Source organism: Misgurnus anguillicaudatus, chromosome 3 (genome assembly GCF_027580225.2).
Source record: "Misgurnus anguillicaudatus chromosome 3, ASM2758022v2, whole genome shotgun sequence".
NCBI lineage: Eukaryota > Metazoa > Chordata > Actinopteri > Cypriniformes > Cobitidae > Misgurnus > Misgurnus anguillicaudatus.
In genome coordinates, this window is record NC_073339.2 from 5,240,849 (window position 1) to 5,258,976 (window position 18,128).

General features: G+C 37.4%; 2 protein-coding genes across 5 annotated transcripts; one reads left to right on the plus strand and one right to left on the minus strand.

Moving 5' to 3' along the window:
- Nucleotides 1–187: 187 nt before the first annotated feature.
- Nucleotides 188–2,970, minus strand: LOC129443933 (regulator of G-protein signaling 16). Its single transcript, XM_055204210.2, has 5 exons — nt 2,026–2,970; nt 1,848–1,913; nt 1,730–1,779; nt 1,483–1,646; nt 188–731 (listed from the first exon to the last, which is right to left on the minus strand). The coding sequence occupies exons 1-5, from the start codon at nt 2,067–2,069 to the stop codon at nt 582–584; spliced, it is 474 nt and encodes a 157-aa protein (XP_055060185.1). The 5' UTR covers nt 2,070–2,970; the 3' UTR covers nt 188–581.
- Nucleotides 2,971–4,960: 1,990 nt separating this feature from the next.
- slc25a23a (solute carrier family 25 member 23a) lies at nt 4,961–18,069 on the plus strand. 4 transcript variants are annotated; one of them, XM_055204205.2, is made up of 11 exons: nt 4,961–5,534; nt 9,728–9,854; nt 10,342–10,429; nt 10,521–10,632; nt 10,719–10,877; nt 12,784–12,936; nt 13,145–13,258; nt 13,392–13,559; nt 14,039–14,189; nt 15,601–15,755; nt 16,070–18,069. In XM_055204205.2, the coding sequence occupies exons 1-11, from the start codon at nt 5,352–5,354 to the stop codon at nt 16,121–16,123; spliced, it is 1,464 nt and encodes a 487-aa protein (XP_055060180.2). In that variant the 5' UTR covers nt 4,961–5,351; the 3' UTR covers nt 16,124–18,069. The 4 variants fall into 4 exon arrangements, with proteins under 4 accessions (XP_055060180.2, XP_055060181.2, XP_055060182.2 ...); XM_055204206.2 differs by having other exon boundaries at nt 9,731–9,854; XM_055204207.2 differs by having other exon boundaries at nt 15,601–18,069.
- The last annotated feature ends 59 nt before the right edge of the window (nt 18,070–18,128 follow it).

Genomic DNA, 18,128 nt, shown 5'->3' on the forward strand with positions numbered 1-18,128 from the left:
TCGGTTCATACTTTTCTAAACAAATGAAATGGATATAAACATCATAGACACTCTTGACATCAGCACAGCAATGCATTAAAGAGCCCACAGTGTCCTAACATGGAATTAATGAGGAGCAGACTTTTTTTAAACAGTTCAAGGTTTTGCGTAAATACCCTGAAGGTCTTCCCATTATTGTCAAGGATGCAGCTCTTGCTGTTTATTAGCTGAAACTCATAGTTCCCCTCCTGCTCTATTTCCTTTTCTTTGTTCAGCCTTGATTTTATTGTGAGACCTGAATGGCTCTTTGTATAGCCAACACTTAGTTTTTATGGCACACGTTCATCTCTTTTGAAATGAATACTTTTATTAAATCATCTGGTTTAAAGATATAAAGGACCCGTGAGAGACTACTGACAAAATAGTGCTCATATGGCAAAGACAATGATTAGTATCCATCAAACATTTACATAAACCAAACTACATCCTACCTGGCTGGAGTTAAAAGGTTACAAGTGATGATGCAAATTTATACAAGTAATGAAGCACATCAATAGCCCGAAAGGTTCGTGACAGGTTCTGTCTCACAGGGCTTGGAGAGGCTAATGAGTGTAAGTGGACCGCAGAAAACGCGGGAATGAATCTTTAGCCATCAGAGTGAAGATCCGGTGCTGAGCTTCATCAAAGGTCTCAGCTGTGGGTGTCTCCATCAGGTCCGTTAACATCTCACGGGTCTCGCTGTCCAGATTCACCTGAAAACCACCCACATGACAATCATACTTTATTTAAACTAAGAAAATACACATTATGTGTACTGGCTTTAAAGTATGTTGATATTTAAAGGGGACATGTCATGGAAATCTGACTTTTTCAATGTTTAAGTGCTATAATTGGTTCACCAGTGCTTCTATCAACCTAGAAAATGTGAAAAAGATCAACCCAGTAGCTCAGTTTTGGTAAACCATTCTCTGCAAGCATGTGAAAAAATAGGTCGTTTAGATTTTGCTCCCTATGTGACATAGAAGGGGGAACTTATTATGATAATATCACCCCTTAATCTGAACTATCCAACCATGGCACTGCCATTTAGTGCAGAGAGAAAGAGAGAGAATAATTGACAGCACAATTGAGTTTCTATTACAACAAACTACTATTATGGTGATCTGTGTTTGCATTAGCTCATTTGTATTTAATGGGACATTCCCCAAAAATGGCAAATTTTTGCTCAGAACTATAAAGTGGCAATTTTAACATGCGATTATAAATTCTTTGTGGGCTATTTTGAGCTAAAGCTTCACAAATGCACTCCGGGGACACTGAAGACTTATTTTACAAGTCTTGTGAAATGTCCACTTTAAAGAAAACTCCTTTAAAGTAACAAAGAATTTAGGATAAAACTTAATTAATTTATTAATAGTAACGTAAAAGAAATATCTTAAAATAGGCTTTGTGTCCATTAAAGACTTTAAGGGTTAAATATAAAGAATATGTGCTGTCTCTCACCTCACGGGGAGCATCTGGGTTGATGAACCGGTTGTAGATGTTCTGGGCTTTGGATGCCAGTTTAGACCCGGATGAGTTCTTGTAGTCTTCACATGCCAGCCAGAACTCCAAGTTCTCCTCACTGAACTCCGAACGCAGGAACCATCGGAAAGCTTGAATGCCCACTGAAGAAAAATAAAAAAATGTGTTCCTTAATTGATGTTGGGTTGGATGTTAAAATATATATGAATAAGCAAATACATCTTACTTTTGCTGTTAAGCAAAGTCTCCAGGTCATGTGGCAGCTTTTCTTCAGTTCTGTGAAGGATAAATATGATTTTTATATCGGTTTTATATTGTAAATTAGTGCAGAATTACTCTCTTACCTGTGTTTATGAACCCACTCTTGTTTTTCGGCCAGGTGAGTCAGTTTAACTTTCATACCCTTTGCCCTGTAATACACAATCAATTCAATTACACCCCAAACAGTTTACAGTAATACAATATTGTTATCCAATTGTTAGTTCAGCAACACTCCGTCTCACTGCAAATCCTCATACTCACTTTTCCAGGCATGAGGACTGGATGGCGGAGAGGCCCTTACACATCACACACGGTGAAATATACCCAAATGAAAAGAAAATGTAACACCAGATGTGTCCAGTATGGTATATGTTACTTCACCTGTCCTCTTCTTATATACCGAAATTAATCTGATCCTGACATCATGGCACACTATACAGGTCACACACTCAAGTGCCCTTCAACAATATCACCAAATTAAACCTTATTGGTGGGGATTGTGGACAGTGTTTACCGTCAATGACGTCTGTGCAGGTAGTGTGGACAGCAGATCTATTGCATGTGCCTGTCACCTCTGTTTGCGTCTGGTATGATGACTGAAGCAACAGGTGTGTAGCAGGTTATCTGTGTCTTTATCTAAACCTGTGGTTGGGACCTTTTCATTTATTCATGGAATACATTGTTTCCAGTCGCTTACACACAAAACCCTTTTGATGAGTGTGAATACAGATAATAATAGTATGTTGCATATGTTTAGAATCTAATATTCATACAGTTAAACCACAGCAAAAAAAGACTTTCTTACTTAGTATTTCTGTCTTGTTTCCAGGACAAATATTTTTTAATTCTTAAAGGGGACATTGCGCAATACTTTTTTAAGATGTAAAATAAATATTTGGTGTCCCCAGAGTGCATATGTGAAGTTTTAGCTCAAAATACCCCACAGACAATTTATTATAAGATGTTAAAATTGACACTTTGTAGGTGTGAGCAAAAATGTACTGTTTTTGGTGTGTCTCCTGTAAAATGCAAATGAGCTGATGAAATGCAAACACTGATCACCATAATGATAGTTTGTTGAAATTGAAACTTAATTGTGCTGTCAATTTTTTCTCTCTGTCATGGTTGGAGAGTGCAGATTAAGGTGTAATAAGATCCCCTTCTGACATCACAAAGGGAGCCACATTTCAATGAGCTATTTGTTCATGCTTGCAGAGAATGGTTGTCAAAACTGGGTTGATCACATTTTCTATAGGTTGATAGAAGCACTGGGGACCCAAATATAGCACTTAAACATGAAAAGTCATATTTTCTTGATATGTCCCCTTTAAATCAAAGATGTATTCCCTTGATGAGCATAATGACATAAGAAAAGAAGTCTAGTTTCTAAACAAAAAATTAAGTGAATTTGTGCTTAAAACAAACAAAAAATCTACCAATGAGGTAAGATTTTTTTTTTAGTTTTTCTTGAATTAAGTGTTTAAAAAAGTAAACTTATTTCAAGATATTTTTGCTCGGTTTATACACACATTCACTTACATTCTCTATTTTGTGTCTAGACTTATTTTCTTATGTCATTTTGCTCATCAAGAAAAGTCATCTTGATTTAAGAGTTTTTAGATATTTGTACTGACAACAAGAATACAAAATACTAAGCAAGAAAGTCATTTTTGCAGTGAAGGATAGTTCACCTCAAAATTTAAATTCTGTCATTGTTTACTCGTTCTCATGTTGTTACAAACCTGTTTTCATTTCTTTGTTCTGTTGAACACAAATTAAGATATTTTGAGCAACGTTTGTAACCAAACCTTTTTTGAGTCTTGACTTTAGTAGTATTTTTCTTATACAATGGAAGTCAATGGTGTTTCTGTTTCCTGCTTCATTACAAATATGTGTTCAGCGGAAACACATATGTATACAAAAGAAATGTATACAACCTAAGAGTGAGTAAATTATGACAGAATTTTCATTTTTGGGTGAACTATATATTCCTTTAACCTGAATGTGATCTGGGTAACATGAGCACAATACACAATCATAACATTGACGTTAGGTCGTGAGTTTATTCAGCAATTTTTTTGCTGGTCTTCCTGTACAAACCACTTTTAACCTATATTTTTTACAGTCTATGCTTTTACACGGACATCTGGCGACCTATCTACTGTAGATAAACCTGGACCACAAACCATGTAAATCCAGTTATAACCTTAATTTGCATTGACTGTATGTTTTACCTCATTTCTGCAGTATTTTATCTCTCCCCGCACTGTTTTACTGAGGTCATTCATGTGATATTTGATTCTTGATCAGTTTTGCTTGTTTCTGAACTCTGATCTTTCTCTGTGCTTCAGATAAGAGTTGGGATACAGTTTCACTCAATACTAAAAATACTAGTCCTAGGTAAAACAGATGGCATACTGAATTCTTTATGAACTGAAATTATTTTATAAACACCAAATGACTTGAATCGTGAGGTCTGCACTGCAAAAATTACTTTCTTAGTATGTTTGTCTTGATTTTTAGTACAAATCAAGATGCATTTTCTTGATGAGCAAAGTTACGTTACAAAATAAGTCTAGTTTTTAGACAAAAAAATGTAAAATGTAAGTGAATGTGTTCTCAAAACAAGCAAAAAAAATCTGCCAATGGAGTAAGCGATTTTTTTCTTGAATTAAGTGTTCAAGAAACACGGTTGCCATATTGTTTTATTCACTTGAATTTGATTTGACTTAGTTTCTTATGTAATTTTGATATCAAGAAAATGCATCTTAAGAATTATTATATATTTATACAGTATTTTTTTGCAGTGTGGTCTTATTTGTGTACATTTGTATTTTATTCATTTGCACAGCAAATAGTGACTAAAGTTCATCTGCTCAAAAGATAAGAGATAAGATCATCAGACATGATCACACACATTTTACAGTGTTTCTCTGAAACTGCTTAGCATATTCTGTCTCCACCCTGCATGTTGAAAATACAACAGAAACCATCATATGAATGGGAACTATAGCTAATGATCTTTGTTTGGGTCTCTACTGATAATGAGTTGGGTTATGTTGTAGGATGTAATCTGTCCCAGTAGATCCCCATGAAATCCTATTGGAATAAGATCCAAAACACAACATGTAATGGTTTAAATGGTAGAATCTGATGGTTCATAATGGCATTCTTAACGGAACCAGTAGAGATTATGCATAGTGTATATAGCATGCAGTTTAGGAAGAAGGAAGCGATCAACACAGAGTCCTGAAGGCAGTGTTTGGTGTAACCTGAAGCCGCTGTTGTAGGCTCTGCAGCTGAAGATCCCAAAACGCGTTTCACGCGTGTTTTGACGCATACATCACACGAGTTTCAGCTAAATTTGAACTGCCGTTTTGCTGACGGACGAGAAAAAGTAGCGCATGCATTATCTGCAAAGCGCTTCCTGGTTCTTGCAGAATACGCAGCTGTTTTAAACCATCTGGGCGACGCGAGGGGCGTTATTTCGGCAAACACTCCTTTTTTGGACTCTCGCGAAAAGCCCGGTCCGTGGGGTCTTCACGGTGCATGCGTCTCAGTGCGTGAGCGTGCGGTGCACGGACATCATGGGTCAACGGCGCGGCTGGATCCGGGCGCGCTGCCAAGACAGCGGGGTCGATCCTGAGCGCGAGCGGCTCTGGGCCGATCTCTTCGACCAGCTGGACCTGAACAAGGACGGACGGATCGACGTGAACGAGCTGCGCATCGGATTTGCCGGTCGGGGGATGTCGTCGAGCTCGGTGGAGGAGGTAGGAAACATAACACCTATATTCATAACGGAGGGGTATTTATAGCGCTGTGACCGGGAGTAAACAAGGTGTTTTTAAAAAAACGTCATGACCTGGCTGTCAGATGCAGATGTAAAGTGGGTTCGATTCGATGCGGTGCTGCGCAGACCGTTACATTGATGTATCGCGACAGTTGCGCTTTAGAATCTCTCTCGCGATACTTGGATGTCATACGACGATTGCTCTGCGCAGCACAGGATGATCTCACACCGTCGTTCCCAACCAGCGCGACGCGATTATTTCGTTGAAATTCTATGCGAAATCACAGCCAATCCAAACTTGTTTCATGTTATTATACAGTTATGAGAAGGATTTCTACCAATGAGATTTCACTGTGGGCCGGGCTACTCTGCCTGCTGTCAGTAATCAAAAAATTGGGCCAGTTTAACAAATCAGACATGTGTCTATGGCGTTTGTTTTTATTAAAGATTAAAAATAATTGAAAAATAATACATATAATTCGTTGGTAGATACATTTATAATTTCTATTACATTACTACTATAACTTTAATCTATGGGGGCCCTAAAGTGCGTGGGCCCTTAATCATCCTATCCCCCTCCCCTCTTTATTGGCTCCCCTGAGTGTCAGATCAACATCACAGGGTCTCCATCTGCCCTTTAACAATTTCCTAAATTTTAGGGCGAAGCCTCCACCCACTTTACCAGTGTGATATAATCTGTATACAAACCAATTAGAGGAATTTGCTAAGATAAGCATTGCTATTTTATTATATAGTGCCGCAGGGATGTCATATTTATGTAGGCAAACCTGAAATTAGTGGAGCACTGGTTCCCTTGCAAAAAAGGCCATTAATTTTTCCTATAGACTTCTGGATTATCACAAAAAATAATCTCTGTGTTGAACAAAAATTAAAGACATTTACATGTTTTGTCCAACAAGATAACTTTCACTGATGAATACAAATTTCATGAATTTTGAAGTGTAAATGTGTTTACTAGAATTTTTTACTTCATAAATGTGGTGTTCATCTGGGAAGATTAACTTGTTTGACAAAAGTGTAACTGTCATAAACTGTTGTTAAACAGAGTTATTTTTGAGTCCCACTAACTTAGCCTACAAAAATATGTCATCCGTGCTGCACTCTGTACACTTACTTATAGTTAGCATTAGCTGTTTAAACAAACCTTAGGCATCAAATTCCTCCGAAAACATTTCAGGAATTTTATTGCGTCCCAATTTGCATACTTTTAAGCCGCGGTCACACTAGACTTTTCGTCCCATTGACTTCCATTCAAATGCAAGCTCGTGCGAAGATATTTGCAGGTCACTGCGTATCAAAGTTCAAGTATGGTGAACTCTGACTTGCGAATTCGTATCTCATGGAGGTTTGTGACCAGTACAAAACAAGTATGTCACTGCGTGACCTTTCTCTCGGCTAAAAGCACAAATGGATGAAGCCAAAGATCATATTGATGAGTTGTTTCGCGCCCACTCCCCACAGCAACGTCTGACAAATACCCGCAGGCTTAAAGTCAAGTGTGACCGCGGCTATATTCTGCCTTAAAAGTACATACTGTTTTTGTTCAGGAAAGCACATACATTTTAGTGCATAACAAAATAGTTTGCAAGTTCTAGTACATACATAGTGTAAGTGAGCATTGTTGCCTAGACACTGATCGTTGCAAACTACACATATAAACATACTACTACTTGCATTTTGCTTTTCTTTCTTTATTTGGCTATTTGTTATGTAATGTTATCTCTATTCTCTATAATGTAATATATTAAATTAGTCAAGCATCACTTATTTGATTTATTATTACAGTGTAGCGTCACTATATTCCTGTCTCACAATGAACTGTGGAATGTATCAGTAATTGTTTTAAGAGAACTTTCACTGGATATAGTGGACCATTCACATACTTTTCAGATGACTTATTTCAACATACTACGATCTGGATCATAACATTTTTATTTCAAATAATATTTAGGACACATAGTATGCGATTTGGGATGAAGTAACCCATTATTAGCAACCACATAGCAATGAACCACCCACATCAGCCCAGCTTCAATATGGCGTCTTTTGTACCTTTGTGTGTTTACTGTTGTGTGTTTACTGATCTGTTGAGTGAGAAACACGTGCATGTGAATGTGTGTGCATGTTTTTGCACGAGTAGGCAAATGTAGATTGAGAAGAAAGCATACAACCTTCACGCAAACACACACACAGAAAGTTTACAGAGTGAGTAAAAGGTCAGCTTCTTGGAGTCAGTCCATGTGAGACACACACACACACACACACACACACAGATATGCATGAGTAGTTTGTGAACGTCTGCCCACAGTGAAGGCAAAACACACCAAATAACCTGCATTACTTTCTCTCGAAACACACAGACAAAACTTTTCCTTACTATAAAACCCCAAATTGTACAATTTAGCCGATGTCACAAACTCACAGAGCCTCCATTATCTTGAAGCTCAGGATAAACAAGTTCAGACACGATGCACCAATGAGCTTCTGGCATTTTGAAGAGCCGTGAGACCCCACCCTGTAAAAAATAAAAACGTGGTGGTGACTGAGACATTCGTGGACTCCTGTAAATTTGGACATGATATCTACGAACTCAAATTACAGTACATTAGAGCCACTTTACTGTTTTTGAGCCCCTCTTACCTTACATTGTAGGCAAACAATTTCATGTACTTAAAGGGATAGTTCACCTAAAATTTAAATTCTGTCATCATTTACTCACTTTCATGCTGTTACAAACCTGTATAAATGTCTTTGTTCTGATGAACACAAATGAAGAAGTTTTGAGGAATGTTTGTAACCAAACCAATCAGAAACCTATGGAAGTCAGTGGTGCCCAAGATCTGTTTGGTTACAAATATTTATTTTTTAAATATCTTCCTTTTGTTCATTAGAACAAAGACATTTATACAGGTTTGTAACAACTTGAGAGTGAGTAAATGATGACAGAATTTACATTTTTAGGGTGAACTATCCCTTTAACTCTAACCCCGCCGGCATTTAAAAAAAAAAGTCACCAGCATTTTTCATGATTTTCACAAAGATTTAATGCCAGCCTATTTGAGAAAAGTTGCCCACCCGCATTTTTGTGATTTTAACAAAAGTTTCACAAAATTCCTTTCAGGAAAAATTATCTTCTATAAATATATAAATATACAAATATATCAAATGAAAGAACACACCCTCTGCTTTCAAACAAACAATAAACAAACAAACACACAAACAAAATGGGGAAAAACGTTTCATTATATATTTACTTTTTCCACTTAATTTAACCACTGAAATATGGATATTTCTATTTAAAAATACAACATTTTGAGCAAAAAGCTAAAAAATTGTGTTTTTGTAAAGGAATTAATGTTAGAGATCAGACTTAGAATGACTATCAAACATAAAGGCAGTTAAAATAAATCATTAAATCTTTTTAACTTCCGGTTTTTATGAATTCGGTTTGGCGCCATCTAGTGGATAAAAGCACACTTTCACTTTGAAATTTGTCCAGAAAGGCATATTTATCAGTTAAATATGAACTCATAATTGACGAGATAACGAGATAACTCGTCAATGGCGGGGAAAGGGTTAAATATATAAACATACAATATATCAAATGAAAAAACAGACGTTTCATCCTACCTTCATTAGTTCTTTTTTTAATCACCTCTCAAATATGGGTAGGTTTCTTCAAAAACACCCAATTTTGAGCAAAAAGCTGAGATAATTCCATTTTTGCAAAGGACTTTTGATAGAGATCAGATGCAAAGCGATCTTTAAAACATACACAGTGTTCTTACTTTTCACATGAGGCGTTACTTACAGGTTGTAAAAGCCACCTGGTGGATAATAGCGGTATTGCGGAAAGCCGGAAATTCTTGTCATTGGCATGTATGCGTTTTCTCTCAATTGACAAGATAACTCGTCAATGGCGGGGAAAGAGTTAAACACATTTCCTTAAAGTCATACCTAATTGACTGTTTCAGGTCTTGGTGTCTGTTTGTTGTCAGCTGTTTTTATGGGCTGTGGGCTTTGCATGGGTTTAATGTGCTTTTCTCCTTCATTTGCATCCTTCCTCCCTCCATCCTACCTTTCCTAATGATTCCTGGCATCCCTATTTCTCCCATCTCTCTCTCTCCCTCTCTCTATATGCCGAATATTCAGCAGGTTGTACGAGCTGGAGACACTAATCAAGATGGTCAGCTGGATTTTGAGGAGTTCATCGAGTTTCTGCGCTCGCAGGAGAAACGTCTCAAACTTATGTTTCGTAGTTTGGACCGCAACAATGATGGTAAGTTATATCATAAACCTCATGTAGTGTTTGCATTTATAACTAACACTCACAATGTTTGACCCTAAAGGGATAGTTCATTCAAAAAGTTATTTACTCACCCTTTTGTCATAGTATTATTTTTTCCTTCTATGAAAGTCAATGGTGCCACAGATCTGCTTGGTTACAAAAATTGTTCTAAATATCTTCATTTGTAACAATAATAATACTATGGAAGTCAATGGTGCCCCAGATCTGTTTGCTTACAAACATTTTTAAAAATATCTTCATTTGTGTTTATCAGAACAAAGACATTTATACAGGTTTGTAACAAATTAAGAGTGAGTAAATGATGACAGAATTAAAATGTATTTGGTGAACTATCCCTTTAATTAACCACAATTCTCATTTTATTCTTAGTAGCATTTGGTTTCAGTATTATGCTAGTCGATATTTATATATTTTTTAGAAGTACAATATTACACTGTGTATATCTGTGTGATTGTAGGTGAAATAGATGTCGGGGAGATCCAGCAGTCATTACATAATCTTGGAGTAGACATCACATTGGAACAGGCTGCAAAAATATTGCAAAGGTTTGTGTTATTGCTATACCGTGCCTTGTGTGTTTATGTTATGTCGCTGTATTATATCATACGAGTCACTGTGTGTGCTGTGTTCATATAGTATGGACAAAGATCACTCCATGACTGTCGACTGGGCGGAGTGGCGAGATCATTTTCTGTTTAATCCTCTGCACAACATGGAGGAGATCGCACAATACTGGAAACACTCTGTGGTACGAATTAAAAAATGCTTGCCAATAAAAGTGTACAAATAAACAATGCCACCCTTATATAAATGCAGTTGTGTCTTTTTGTGTAGATGTTGGACATCGGAGAGCATTTAACTGTTCCAGATGAGTTCACTGAGAAGGAGAAACAGTCGGGGTTTGTTTGGAGGCAGCTGATGGCCGGAGCCGTGGCGGGATCTGTTTCCAGAACGGGCACAGCACCGCTGGACAGGCTTAAGGTCTTTCTTCAGGTGAGACAGTGCTGGTCTAAGATCAGTTTTTTATGTGTGCCATGCACAAGCAGTAAAGCTGATGTTTCTCATTAGGCAGGTTCACACTTAGTGAACTCTCACACTTTTAGCTCCAGTGAGTATTTCACAGGGTTGGTTTATTTCTGTACAGGTGCAAACCTTTTTGGCTACTAAAAGCTTTCGAATATCCAGTTTATTTTTGCCTAGGGTTTAATTAAATCACACCGATCTTAAGTGAGAAAATTTTTTAATATCTCTACATGTTTCATGAATGACTCAATTGAGAGATTAACCATGTAAAGGTTATGGGTTCGATCCCAGGGATGATAGTGAGCATACATATTGATAAAAATGTATAGATTAAAGCACTGTTAAGTTGATTTGAATCCCAGACAGTAGATGACTCCGGGCCAGATCTGTCCCAAAGTCAGCAGCTCTGGTGCGGATCCGGTGCAGGTCCGGACCAGAGTCGTGTGCTGTCTGAGAAGCTGCCAGCCCGGCAAATGTGTGAATATAACATAATGTAAAATAGTACGTGGATGTGTTGTAAAGTTTGTAAATCAATTAATTCTTCTTCATGGAATCGGACAGCGCTTGCTCGAAAATAAAATATAATTTGAGTTGGTGTTAGTGAAGTCGCGCCACTAGGGGGCCATGTTAGCAAAGCGTCCGGGCAGTTTTTTTTCTTTCGTCCGGGCAGTTATTTCAGTCATACATGACTAAAGTCTTATCTACTAGTCTTTATCGATTGATTATTGGTTCTTTTAACTTGAAGGCGGGACTTCCTTTGCCAAAGCGGCCATATTGAGGGTTGCAATGTCCCCTATTTGGCCCTGTCCCAAATGGCACACTCCGGACTTGTGGTCCTCCTCAGAGTCCACACTTTGATAACATCATAGAGTGCAGACTTTGGGGACCCTTGATGCGAGTCACGCTTGTTAAGCGTCACTCCGGAAATAAGAAGTTGCCCGTCAGTGTGAACTCCTCCCTTTTGTCGTCTGATTGGTCTGATTGCTCTTTCGCAAGGACTTATGGGTTGGCAAAGTGCGCAAAGCCTGCTACAGTGCAGGCTTCGCCGGAGACCGCATCAAGGGGGCAAAAGAGGCGCTGATGAGCACACTTCAAAGCGTAAAAATGACAGATGGGACACCCTACGGACTCGTGGACTAAGCGAGCACGCGCAATTTAAGGCCACGAGACCGAAAGTCCACATGAAGTGCGCCATTTGGGACAGGGCCTATGTCTTCTGATTGCTCTTTCGCAAGGACTTCTGGGTTGGCAAAGTGCGCGAAGCCTGCATCAAGGGGGCGCTGATGAGCACACTTTAAAGCATAAAAATGACAGATGGGACACCCTACGGACTCGTAGATAAAGAGCACGCGCAATTTAAGTCCACGAGACCGAAAGTCCCCATGAAGTGCGCCATTTGGTACAGGGCCAGTATAGTATTAGGAGTGCTCAATCTTGTTATGTCAATTATCTTTGTTTTTTGATGGTTTAGGATTATTACTGCTCACACAGAGGTCTCAGGTTTAATCCTTGATATCAGTAACCCACTTAGCAGAATTTACTAAGGATTTAATTTACTTAAGATTGTACAAGATGGGCAGTCCGTGCAGTTGTTGGACTGTATGTTGCTGGCATGAGAAAATAAATGCAAATTACCATGTTTATACGATATTGTTGTGATTATGCCACAATGAATGTGTGTAAGGATGTAACTGTCCTACAGGTGAGGATTTCTTATAGCACAGTGACCCCTGGTGGTCAAATGAGACACAGCAAGCAAACACACAGCTGTTCTGTCGTGGAGTTGTCATTTTATTATAATACTGATGATTTTTTTAACATACAATCTGAATAATTTGATATTAAATACTTAACTAAATTGGTGTTTGGTGCGCAGGTGCACGGGCAGACCTCTGATAAAGGGAATGTATGGAGTGGTCTTCGAGCGATGGTGAAGGAGGGAGGTCTCACTGCGCTGTGGAGGGGAAACGGCATTAATGTGCTAAAAATCGCTCCGGAAACGGCCATCAAATTTCTTGCGTATGAACAGGTACAGCTTTTTTCTCTCTGTCTCCCACATGTACATCCACAAAAACCAAACAGGGGATAACACTCTAGTCCTCTGACATCAGACGACTCGGGGCCGTATCTGCACCGGAACTGCTGACTTCGGTGCGGATCCGGCCCGCAGTCATCTGTTGTAAAATAATCCTGATTTAATAGTCTGATTCAGTGAACTTTTCTCTGTATGTGTGTAGATTAAGTGTTTAATGCGAGGCAGTAAAGAAGGAGGAACTTTAAAGGTTCAGGAGAGATTCCTCGCCGGATCACTGGCTGGAGCCACAGCTCAAACTATTATATATCCTATGGAGGTATATACACACTCACAAGATCCTGTGATGCTGTTTTGTTTTTTCGTTTGCCAACTTCTCAGTGTCATAGCATGCACAGACTTTCATTCATAAAGTAATAATCTTTCTCTCCCTACCATGTCCTGTATTTTAGGTGCTGAAAACACGCCTCACCTTGCGTAAAACAGGACAATATTCGAGCGTTGCAGACTGTGCAAAGCAGATCCTTCAGAAAGAGGGTGTTCGGGCCTTTTATAAAGGGTATCTTCCCAACATCCTGGGCATCATCCCCTACGCAGGCATAGACCTCGCAGTCTATGAGGTGTGTAAGCGTTTGTTTGAATGGGTATCGAATAGGGCTGTCAAAAATGTATCACGATTAATCACATACAAAATAAAAGTTTGTTTTTGCATAATATATGTGTGTTATTAATATTTTGTATATATAAATACACACACTTGTCAGAGCCGATTATGTAGTGGACAGTCCCAGAGACGTATGGTGCAGACACACTTCCGGCGACCCGAGTTTAAATCCCAGCTCGTGGTCCTTTGCCGTTCCCATACCCCTACTTTCCTGTTGTCTCCTTAAATACGGTCTATCAAATAAAAGAAAAAAAGGCCCCAAAAAAACTGGAAAAAAAACATACACACTTGCATGTATGTACTTACATGTGTGTGTATATAAATATGCAAACACAAACTTTAATTTTGTATGCGATTATTCATGATTAATCTTTTGACAGCACTAGGATTGAATATTTCCTCCATAAAGACTGACGCTATATTTCACTTTCTCAGACACTGAAGAACTCCTGGTTACAGAGGCATACGGCTACGTCAGCTGACCCCGGCGTTCTGGTGCTGGTGGGTTGTGGAACTGTTTCAAGTACCTGCGGACAGCTGGCATCCTACCCGCTCGCCCTCATCCGAACACGCATGCAGGCTCAGGGTGAGTATCTCTAATGCTAACCAGACGTTTTGGTCAAACTCGGGTTTTATAAACAAACTCATTTTAGAAATGATTAGCTATGTTTTGACGTTGTAGTTGTATCATATAGATTTGTCATAATGTAGAAAAACAAAATAATACCACAAAGTCCTTTTCCAAAAAACATTCCAATTTTTCCCAACAGAAGTGATGTCAATTCCTCTAGGATTATGTCATCCTCTGGTTGTTTTATTAGTCCCCATGAAATCAAAACCCAATTCTTATTTTTTAATGAAATATTGCAGCATTTATTTTAAATAATTTATTACCTCTGTGTAATTTCCCTTATGGCAAGAAAATACATTGGCCAAAAATATGTTTTAAATATATGCTAAATAAATTTGTAGAAAGTAAACCTTAATTAAATATATTTTTGAATTTGAAAATATATTTAGTTTTAACTTGAATGTATTAATATATTTGAAAATGTACTTCAGGGGGAACAAATAAATTTCTAATTTTACATCCTATACGGTAACAAATATATTTTTCCTGGACAAAAGATAAAAGTTTGTATAAAATGTATATAAAATATGAAATATTATTATTTAATTTTAATCTTTTCAAAGCAGGTTTGTAACATACAAATAGTTTCTTTTAATGCAACATGCATATAAATGCTTTAATGTAAAATTCAAAATATACAAAAAATGGCCAAAAATTATATTGGTGAAAAACATTGATATATGCCGTACTGTGCAAAAGTCTTAGGCCACCATAAGATGTGTGGGTTTTGCATGTTATAGTGATCATGTATCATTTTTTATCAATCTCTTTAATAGAATACATCAAGAAAATACAGGAAATGTGTATGTAGTATTAAAAACTGAATAAAAATGTAAACTGATGCGTCAAGGTTTTAGGGTAAACTCCCCTTCCACTTGAGCAACACTAGAACTGCGGGATCTCTTAAACATAAATACAATTATTACTTTTTACTTCATTCTGCTCAAAGAGAGGTCACACTAAACACCGCCGATACCTAAAGAAGACATTTAGTCCTGAAAATGTATTTTTTTTTTTTTGTACAGATTTTCTGTATTTTCTGTTTGTATCTTAATAAAATAGATTGATAAATAAAATGGATGGACATTAAAACTTCTAAAACAACAAGTCTGGTGGTGGTGGCCTATAAGACTTTTGCACAATACTGTATTTCAGTACATAGATTTTTTTTGGCCATTTTTTGTATATTTTGAAAAAAATTATATTTGAATATATATATATATATATATATATATATATATATATATATATATATATATATATATATATATATATATATATATATATATATATATATATATATATATATATATATTTGCTGTATGTGTTGTATTATTTAATAACGTTGCCTTTCTTTCTGTCTCAGCGTCGGTGAAGGGTGGACCTCAGATGTCCATGTTGACCCTGTTCAGGAGTATAATAGCTCAGGAGGGCGTGGTGGGACTTTACAGAGGCATCGCTCCGAACTTTCTCAAAGTCATACCTGCAGTCAGCATCTCCTACGTCGTCTACGAGCACATGAGGAAAGTACTGGGAGTTGGGACCTGAGAGAGAGTATACAGACAAAAAATAACACCAAACCTATTTTATTCTGAATTAAGATGGACAAGAAAGGATTGTAAGGGTTGTTTATTTAAATCTGAATCATAGCCTATCAGAGGACTGACTTTACTGAGAGATATCTACTGAGGATCTACTGTTGCACTGCTCGAGGATGAGAAACCAAATGTCGGAGCTTGATATTTAAAAGCGAAATATGCTGAATCTGACAGGTGCTTTTCTGAATCATTCCTGAATGATGCATTCTTTATTTTGTGTTTGTTTTGTTGGTCAACAGGGCCCTGATATTCAGGTATACGGGGTATACATCCATGGATGCGGTAAAATAAGCGCTGTGTGTGGGAGATTGTGTGAGCATGTGTATTGTGTGTGTTTAACAAACTACTGAACAAACCAATGATCTGTTTTTTAAAACATTAATATTAGAGACTCATTTGTTTTCAACCCCTTTGAATTGACTGTGATAGTGCCTCTTTCCAGAGATACCTTTCCACCGAGTGCATTAAATAACCTGATCAATACCCCCCTATACTAGTTAATAATATGACGATAACCCTCCAAATCCATCAATACAATGAAACAAGCCCACACTGTAAAATCTGATATGTACGAATTTGCATATTTTAGTCAGTGTGAGATAAAATCAACCAAGCATGAGAAGAACAATTGTTTATGTAAATCATTTGCAAAAACACTTTTTTGATTTGTTTGTTTACACAAATATATACAGAAGTTATTTCTGTCTGTGTCTTATACACTTCCCTAAAGGATTATTAGGAACACCATACTAATACTGTGTTTGACCCCCTCTCGCCTTCAGAACTGCATTAATTCTACGTGGCATTGATTCAACAAGGTGCTGAAAGCATTCTTTAGAAATGTTGGCCCATATTGATAGGATAGCATCTTGCAGTTGATGGAGATTTGTGGGATGCACATCCAGGGCACGAAGCTCCCGTTCACCCACATCCCAAAGATGCTCTATTGGGTTGAGATCTGGTGACTGTGGGGGCCATTTTAGTACAGTGAACTCATTGTCATATTCAAGAAACCAATTTGAAATGATTCAAGCTTTATGACAAGGTGCATTATCCTGCTGGAAGTACCCATCAGAGGATGAGTACATGGTGGTCATAAAGGGATGGACATGGTCAGAAACAATGCTCAGGTAGGCCGTGGCATTTAAACGATGCCCAATTGGCACTAAGGGGCCTAAAGTGTGCCAAGAACACCATTACACCATTGCATTAATGAGAAATTTAACAGGTGTTCCTAATAATCCTTTAGGTGAGTGTACATATAGCAATAGTATGTCAGATGGAGGCATTGGTGTATTATTAAAGTGTGCATCCATGCATGCTTTTTGGCGAATATTTTTCCCACGATCACCTGCACTATGAAAAAGTTTATGAGCGTTCTCTCTGGACTATTTCAGGTGAAGAAAGGTGTTGAGAGAAAACAGTTTTATTTAATGTATGTCATTTTGAATTAAGCTATATACTAACAGTGATATACGAATGCAATGAGTGTGTAACAAATGGGTTTGTGTTACTAAGATACTAATGTATGACCTAATAGTAGTGTACTGTCTCTTTAAATACTTAAAAGTATGTACTTCCCATCACTAGCAAAGTACATATTTTTAGTGCAAAGAATTTTATAGTGTTTAAAATGGGGACGCAGCTCTGAAGTTGTTTTTACATAACTGTTTCCCTCAAGACTATTTTGAGCAATTGGGAGATGAGACAATGTACTGTCAACTTTATCACCTCAACAAAATGTTCAGATAATCTGTTTAGAACTGTTACATTAAGGTCGGTCATTTCAGGTAAAATGTTAATTATATAACTTCCATGAAATCTCTTGATGAGTTTTTTTCTATTGATAGAGAAAGTGTTGAATGGCAAACATAATTCTTTTTTATTTTTCAAAAGCTTTGAGTTTACTTTAGAGTTGTTTCAGGTGATACTACAGTATTTGACATGCCCCCGAGTGCATGATGATGTCATTGATTTTTCTGGACTGTTTTTCTAATCTTGTATTTCATGCTGCAGAATTGCACAACATTGTTGAAATGTTTTAAACATCCGGGCCTGCTCAGTTGGTTCTGTATACAGACATGAATGGTTTTATGTAAACAAAAACAAAACTGTATTGAAATGATTTCTGCTGTCAGTGTACTTGCAAACTACAATCTTATATTGAATGCATGCCAAAAGAATGTATGTAGATTAAATTATTAAACTGTATTTTGCCTATGTTGGCTGAAAAAATATTCTCATGCAGTTTGATGATGTATTTGTGCGTAAATTGTGTATCACAAACCCATAAAAA

What these genes read in the sequence shown, in the direction of transcription:
- LOC129443933 (XM_055204210.2), bottom strand. Translation starts at nt 2,069, where the DNA reads ATGTGTAAGGGCCTCTCCGCCATCCAGTCCTCATGCCTGGAAAA. An exon ending in GACTTTGCTTAACAGCAAAA is followed by an intron (nt 1,647 to 1,729) that starts GTAAGATGTATT and finishes ATTTTTCTTCAG; the next exon opens with TGGGCATTCAAGCTTTCCGA. An exon ending in ACCCAGATGCTCCCCGTGAG is followed by an intron (nt 732 to 1,482) that starts GTGAGAGACAGC and finishes GGTGGTTTTCAG; the next exon opens with GTGAATCTGGACAGCGAGAC.
- slc25a23a (XM_055204205.2), top strand. Translation starts at nt 5,352, where the DNA reads ATGGGTCAACGGCGCGGCTGGATCCGGGCGCGCTGCCAAGACAGCGGG. An exon ending in AATACTGGAAACACTCTGTG is followed by an intron (nt 10,633 to 10,718) that starts GTACGAATTAAA and finishes CTTTTTGTGTAG; the next exon opens with ATGTTGGACATCGGAGAGCA. An exon ending in CTATTATATATCCTATGGAG is followed by an intron (nt 13,259 to 13,391) that starts GTATATACACAC and finishes CCTGTATTTTAG; the next exon opens with GTGCTGAAAACACGCCTCAC.